Raw genomic sequence first — 7,686 nt, 5'->3', positions numbered from 1 at the left:
AATTAGTGTTTTTTTATTTTTAATAATGTACGTGTAATTTTTAATAATATGTATTTTATTTTTTTATTAATAAAATTTCTTTAATTAATTACTATATACTTTAAATTTAATTTAATAATTAAATGTTTAACAAAACCAAAAGAATTTATATATTAAAACCTTTTTTTAAATGCGAGATGAGGGATGATCGAGTACAACATAGATTGAGACGATAAATGGGAATGGAATGATAGTAGAAACATGTTATTTTTGGTTTCTGGGACAAAGAAATGGATGCGTGGATAGATTAACAATGCGGATCAATTCGGTTTTAAATGGAGCAAGTGGGTTCCTAATAAGTGTAATATTTTATGTGGCGCGCTTTCTTGAATCGGCTCCCGACGAAGACAACGTTGATTAAAAGAAATATTCATGTGGAGAATGATGTTTGCGCCTGGTGCGAAGAAGGGGAAGAATCAATTGATCATATTATAACAGGTTGTAGCGTTTCTGCAGGCGTTTGGCATAGCATTTCTGTTTGGTGTCGGATCCCAGAGATCTACGATTTTAGTGTGAAGGATGTTGCTGTTCTACACGAGTTCTGTGCAGCTGACGGTCATAAGAAAAGCCTGCTGCAGGGTATCTTCATTATCGCCAGCTGGAGGTTATGGAGGGCCAGAAACGAGAAGTTGTTTTCTAGAACGAACTCGACTGTGGCGGACATTGTTGCGGATGTTAAGTCGTTTGCTTTCTTGTGGTATAAACATATATTTAAAGATGAAATTGTAGATGGGAGAGATGGCGTTCTTTTGATGTAATGTAAGTTCTTGGATTGTTGATTTTCGCCTTGCTATTCCCATCTTGGTGATAGCTTGTGCTTTTTAGTTTTTAATGAAGTTTGCTTTAAAAAAAAAAGAAAAACAAAAAAAAAAGGCAACATAGATTGAGATGAGTGGTAATCTAGTATAACATAGATTGAGTGATGAAGGAGATCATGTTGTGACGTTAAGTTGATACCGGATGAATGGGAACGAAATGAGGATATCAAAGTTACATGACATAATTAGGTCAAGAGAACCGAGACAACTAAACATGCACACGTACCAAGGAAGCGATAAAAGTTGCATGTTACACTTATTTCCCACAGGCCATAAAGAGCACCCATCATATGAGGATGGTATATCTTGAGCCCACTTCCTAGTGACATGAAAAAGAGTGTTATCTCATGGAACAGTCCATGTGGATGAACTGATTATTGTGGTATGTGTGACCCTCACTTACCTTTTATCAAAGAAGATTTTGTTTTAGATTTTTATATTTTATAATGGAAATATATAGTTTTATAGTTTTATTATTTGACAAATGTTCCTCAACATAGGAGATCTCAATTTTGACGTAACATATTTTCAATTGGCGTAGTAGAACCATTTTTCCTACACCAAACGGAAAAATTATAACACCATGTTAAAGTTAATTTTGTTGCGCCAAAGCAAGCAGACTATGTCATGTGAAAGCTTTTAGTTGGCTAAAACAATTTCTCAACTAAAAATAAAAAGAGTCAAATGATATTTTTTGTAAAAGAAAAAAATCAAGTTATTTTATCAAACTGTAAAAATCTCAACTTTGGTGATTTTACCTTTAGTTTTATATGCTTTGTTTTTATTTTAATTTTTATATGCTTTGTTTTTATTGTGTTGTTTTTATTTTAATTTTGTATTATGTAAACAAATATAGGTGGAGATTCAATTTTAAAGACAAATAAACTAGAAAATTAGGGGAATAATTCACTTTTCAATCTTAGAAATTAATAAACATTTGAAATACAATGTTTATTCAAATATTAATGAAATAAGGAATAACAAATTCCGTTTATTTACATAACATACACATGTGCAATTTATATGTAGGCAAAAGTTTAAAAAGGTATTATCAATTTATTTTATGTACATTTGGTCTCAATCCAAAAGAGAAATTACATCAAAACAAAACGCAAACGGGTAAAAAGTTGTGTCACAAACCAATATAAAAAGTAAAAAATAAAAAAAAATATATATATATAAACTAAAATAAAAAGTTCAATGGTTTAGAATTGTTATCTCTCCTCTCGCGCAGTAAAACATTCTTGTGAAATCAACCCTTTCTCTTTGTATATACACACATACATATATGTATGTATATATAATAAGTGCGTGTGCAAAGAATTAACATTAATATGAGACCGAGTCTATGAAACTTTATTATTGATACTTGTTCATGTAAAAGTTCATTTTACTCAAAGAGTTTTAACGAGTACTGAACAAAAAAACCCAAAAAAAAGTATACATATATAAATATCCTAATACACACACTACTTGATGGATCGATCACAGGGGCAGACCCATCTTATGATGTGGGTGGACGGCCGCACTTCTTGAAAAAAAAAAATTAGTACTATTTTTCGCGAAAAATCCCGACCGCACCCTTTAGAAAAAAAAGTTAGGAATTTATATAAAAAAATTGTGAACACGGATTGAAACCCGACCCAATTATGTAAACAAGTTAACACGGTAATCCCTTTAATTAAACTTGTATTCATTTTTGTAACCAACATCAAGCCCAATAAGTTAACATCAATTCAAGCCCAACCCAAATACTACTTTAATCAAACAAAATAAGTCCACATGACAACAAACTTGAATCGACTGCCAGCACTATGCGACTCCCGCCCTCCCTCTGCCTCACTGCCAGCTACTTCGGCACCCAACCCCATTCGACGACTGCAAAATTGCAGCCACCAACAGCTTCCAATCGCAAATATTAGACAGGTACATGTTTTGTTTTTTGTTATTTTGATGTTTATGTGATTTTTGTTCAAGACTCAAGAGATAATAGGATGGGTTAAAAAGGTTTACACTTTTATGTTTTTGAGATATTTTTGAGTTGTTCTAGTCTTTATAGGATGAGTTTGTTGTCTCTTAGTCTCTTATTGATTATATAATTCTAGTATAGGGTTTGAAAAGTTGAAATTCAAAACTTGTTGATGTGAATAATCTTGAAAATTAAGGAATATTGATGGTTGAACACTCGAAGATCATTGTTTATTTTGTATGTGATTGGCACAGTGAGTAAGGAAGTTATGGCGCGCTTTCTCAACAAGAGGAAAGCGGTTGAAATTGAATCATCTTTCGATTTTGTTGATGTGAATAATCTTCCCTCGGATTCTCATGATCGCAAGGCGATTGCATCATACAACATGAATCAACGAGATGATCTTAGAAGGGCATACCTACTAAGAGGACCATGTCAACCAACGGGTATTAAATTCCCACAATCAACGTTTCAAGGTAAAGAGTTGAGAAAATTCAAGAAAGAATGGTATGACCGAAAAGAATACAAGGGATGGTTAGAGTATAATATAAAATCGGACCATGTGTTTTGCTTATGTTGTTATTTGTTTAGGTCCGAATTTGGTGATCATAGAGACACATTTGTTTTGAACCGGTATAACATCGGTTTTGTGAAAAAAGATACACGATTTGTCAACTTGGATGGTTTGTCGAGTCTTGTAAGGTTAATAGTTTCAACAAATATTCACGTAAATTTTACATTGGTATATCGTTTATTGAAGCTTGTTCTCGTATTATCCGTCGCAACCGCAACCGTTGAAAGATGTTTTTCGGCAATGAAGAATGTGAAGACCGACTTGCGTAATCAGATTGACGATGAGAATTTAAGTGATAGTTGTATATGTTATATAGAGAAAGACTTGCTTAAAAAAGTACCTTTAGATGATGTTTTGGATAAATTTCAAAAAATGAAAACCCATAGGGCGACATTTTAAATATGTTTGTAACAACGTTTGACATCACCCGACCCGAACCAACCCGACCCGAACTAAATTTTTTATTTATATATCTAGACGCCTAAAATTTTTTAAAATATTCCGCACCTCATGGAAAAATTACTTGGTCCGCCACTACCCCCCCCCCCCCCCATGCATGCATATACTATCTATCAATGCCAAATAAACAAGACAAATCACACAAACAAGAAGAACCATATTATGATGGTCTAGCAGCTTTTTGCCTTGTGTAGGAAAATCCTAGAAAGTGAAAGCTCATGTTGAACGTAAGGAAATAGTTAAGCAGTGTTGAAATAATGACTATGGCAAGCTATTGGTTTACTTCATCAGAAATTAACTGTATTGAACAGGATCAATTAGAAGAGACCAGTGCTCCAACCTAAATTGGACACCTTAATTAATTTGGACCCGACCCGAATGGCCGAATTTATATTTCAAATGAAGTTCATGAACAATCAAACATATTTGATAGCCATGCACGAATATCAGGTGTGAATCTTGCAAGAAAAAGAATTTCACCACCAACAATATTAAATATTAATGCATGGTAACCATATACCATCGGATCATTGGGATTAGTCTCTCTATCTCATACTCATGCCACCCTCTTCGTAATATATCAATAGCTCTGCTATAAGTGAGATTTTACTACGTACATTTATTTCCTTAATCATGTACCAGCATACACGATTGAGGATGAACGATCAAATCTCCAATAAAAAATGAAAATGTTACTCATATATCATTATCTAATCTCTTTAATGTTCACAGGCATTTGGAAAAAAAAATTATGGCAAAGTGACTGAGAATCTTGCATGGCCTATTGCTTAAGTTTTGCAATGCATTGATTACAACTCGAATGAATTGATGCATTCATAGTAGTTTTCATTTTCTTTATCAACCTTTTATCTAGTTATATAGATCAATAGAAACAAGAATACTAGGGGTGCAAACGAGCCGAACAGCTCGCGAGCTACTTGAGATCGGCTCGAGAAAAAGCTCGAAACGAGCCGAGCCTTATCGAGCCTGCGCCGAGCTTGAGCCTAAAATAAAGCTCGTCTGTTTATCGAGCCCGAGCTCGAACCTCACATGTGAAGCTCCTTAGGCTCATCGAGCCTTAGTGTAAACGAGCCAAGTCGAGCCGAGCTTATTTAAACTTGTTTACAAGCCGACCTCGAACCTAAAAATAAGCTTACTTAGTAAACGAGCCAGAGCGCGAGCTTCACTTATCGAGCTCGCGAGCCTAAAAAGTCTATTATTTATATTATTTTTATGTAATATATTAATTAATAGATAACAAACGATCCGAGCCCGAGCCGAGCTCGAGCTTGAGAAAATACCAAGGAGCCGAGCTCGAGTTTTGAAAACAAAGCTCGTATCGAGCTCGAGCCTGGTCGAGCTCGGGCTCGGCTCAGCTCGGCTCGGCTCGTTTGCACTGCTAAAGAATACACATTTTATTAATTAGCAGAAACAAAAGACATATACTCCACCTAGGATTAATTATGACATGAAAATTAAAGGATTAAACACACACAATAATAATACCATGTATCTTACGTACACTAATATTGTCACCAAAAGAGCTTCACAAAAGCTCACTATAAAGATCTTTGCTAGAACATAAAACACAAATGGGTACACATCTCCATAATAAGCTCATGCAATCATTAAAATTTACCTTAACTGGTTCCACAGTTATCTTGACTTCAGTAGTTATTGGCCACCTCAGATAATCTTTGTTGCAATATGGAGAGATCAGTTGACACTGGTTCATCATTCACCTGAAAAATATTAATAACCTCCAACATTAAAATTAACCTTAACTAGCTAGATTTGATGTTTGTTCACCTAACAATACAAAAAGATAGCATCCAACATTCCAACACAAGTAAACTTGGAAACAATTGAAGCTATGTTACATAATAAATTACCTCAGTTTGGATAGAGTGAATCAACCGTTGGTTTGCTTTAGTACAACTGCAGCTTATAACATTATAACCTTCGTCGGAGATCGCTTTTAGAACGCTTGAAAGAGGGAAACCATGTTCTACTAAACAACTATTGACAAACATATGAACTCCCCCATTAATACAAGAGCTAATTGAGACGGTATTAGGAAGTAAATTCATTTGCTTTTCTTTCTCAGTATTTGTGGCTTCACCAGGAACACCCGCCTCCACAAATTTCTTGAGCCGGTCTCTCTTGTCACCCAAGACTTTGATTTTTTCTTGCATGTGTTTGATGTAACTCACTGCCTGATGCATTTGATCCGATGTAGACCGCTTTCCCTAAAGAATTAATCAATCAATCAATCAATAAGTAGGCATCGGATTAACAAACACATCTAGCTTTCTTTTTTCCGAACAAGACACACGCTCTATAATCCTACTTCTATACACCATTGTCCACTACGGGACTTGAACTCTCAACCTCAAGGAGAGGGACACCATGATACACTGATACCACTAGGCTAGAAGCTCTCTGATATCTCATGGGTAAGGTAATTTGCACTCAGCTCACATCTCACCCTCCCCAAACCCTAATCTATGAGTGGAATTTTACTTGATACGTTTGTTTATTTTTATTAATCAAGCACACCTAGCTAGTTAGTTATCAAGTGAGAAAGTAAACCTAAACAACTTGATCGAAGTGACCAAAGTAGCTCGCTCACCTTAACGAAATCAAGGGGAAGTAGACCCCTAAGTGAAGCATAAAGATCAGCCATATCGCGCCTTCGTTGTCTTTCGATCTCTCTATGAGCCAATTTTTTTTGTGTATGCTCATCTTTATTACTATCTTCTACCCCTTGATCAGTAGTTGCTGAATTAGGTTTAGACGAAGGTGACTGACCTCCTTGCAGTTTCCTGGCTTTGGTGAGTGGAATATTTGTAGTGGCCTCCATGGGAACATGATCATGAAGCTTCACTACAAGATCTTGTTGAGTTCTTGCCGGTTGTTGGAAGGAAATTAAAGAAGGAATCTGGTGAAATAGTAGGTCATCACTGTGCTGGAAAGAGAACATAGTAATCTATGATGCTGATCAATTAGGTTATGCCCACCAGGATTTGATCAACCACTATATTGGGGTGATACTAGTATAAATATTAAAATACATTTTAAATAGTGATTATAGAGATACGTATGTCTACGAGATCTTCATCAGTAGGGACGACATTCGGATAACAAGATTTCTTGAAATCTTTCCTATGCATTATTAGATATATAACAAGATTTCTTGAAATCTTTCTTATGCATTATTAACTTAAAAGTAGTATTTTATTTTTGTTAATAGTTTTAAAATCATTTCCATATATGTTTTATTTCTCTTTTAATTATATGTCCGTATTATATAATGGTTATTTATTTGGTTAGTATGTTGTGACTTTCAATATATATGAAACGCCATCAGTACGTATTCACACTGAACTGTGGACCCAACATCCCAAATTCCCAGTCAAGAGAAAAGAAACACTTGAAACATCATATCATATTGGTTGATGGTGAATACACGATTAATTTACAGGGAATTATTAGGGAGAAACATACTTGTGTGGACTTCAGAGGGGTTTCCTCTCTGGTTGGTTTAAGAAGAAACGGGTTTGTAGCTGGACAAGCAGCAAGAAAGGCAGAATCTAAGAAAGTTGATAAGCACGCTAAAGCTTGTGCAGAGAACCAACATGTTTTTGTCCCTTTTATCTTTGACACATTTAGCTCCCTAGCGCCAAAAGTTATCCAATTCCTGACCAGGGTCCAACGGGTCATGCACAACAATTGCTCAGCCTCAGGGGGACGGGGTTTTGTCTCTGGTAGATTAGGGTTTGCAATTCAGAAAGGGTGACGTCGCAGCTTGTTGCGTGTCTACCTTC

At 35.3% G+C, this 7,686-nt stretch overlaps 2 protein-coding genes across 2 annotated transcripts; one reads left to right on the top strand and one right to left on the bottom strand.

The window, feature by feature from the left end:
* Window positions 1–350: 350 nt before the first annotated feature.
* LOC110907879 lies at window positions 351–797 on the top strand. The gene has a single exon (XM_022152798.1). The coding sequence runs from the start codon at window positions 351–353 to the stop codon at window positions 795–797; it is 447 nt and encodes a 148-aa protein (XP_022008490.1).
* Window positions 798–5,313: 4,516 nt separating this feature from the next.
* On the bottom strand, window positions 5,314–7,079 carry LOC118479241 (transcription factor bHLH118-like). Its single transcript, XM_022150952.2, has 3 exons — window positions 6,492–7,079; window positions 5,752–6,108; window positions 5,314–5,601 (listed from the first exon to the last, which is right to left on the bottom strand). The coding sequence occupies exons 1-3, from the start codon at window positions 6,840–6,842 to the stop codon at window positions 5,527–5,529; spliced, it is 783 nt and encodes a 260-aa protein (XP_022006644.1). The 5' UTR covers window positions 6,843–7,079; the 3' UTR covers window positions 5,314–5,526.
* Window positions 7,080–7,686: the final 607 nt, after the last annotated feature.

The sequence above is a fragment of the Helianthus annuus genome, chromosome 14 (genome assembly GCF_002127325.2).
Source record: "Helianthus annuus cultivar XRQ/B chromosome 14, HanXRQr2.0-SUNRISE, whole genome shotgun sequence".
NCBI lineage: Eukaryota > Viridiplantae > Streptophyta > Magnoliopsida > Asterales > Asteraceae > Helianthus > Helianthus annuus.
The sequence above is the reverse complement of the archived record's forward strand: the minus strand, read 5'-3'. Positions and strand labels throughout refer to the sequence as shown.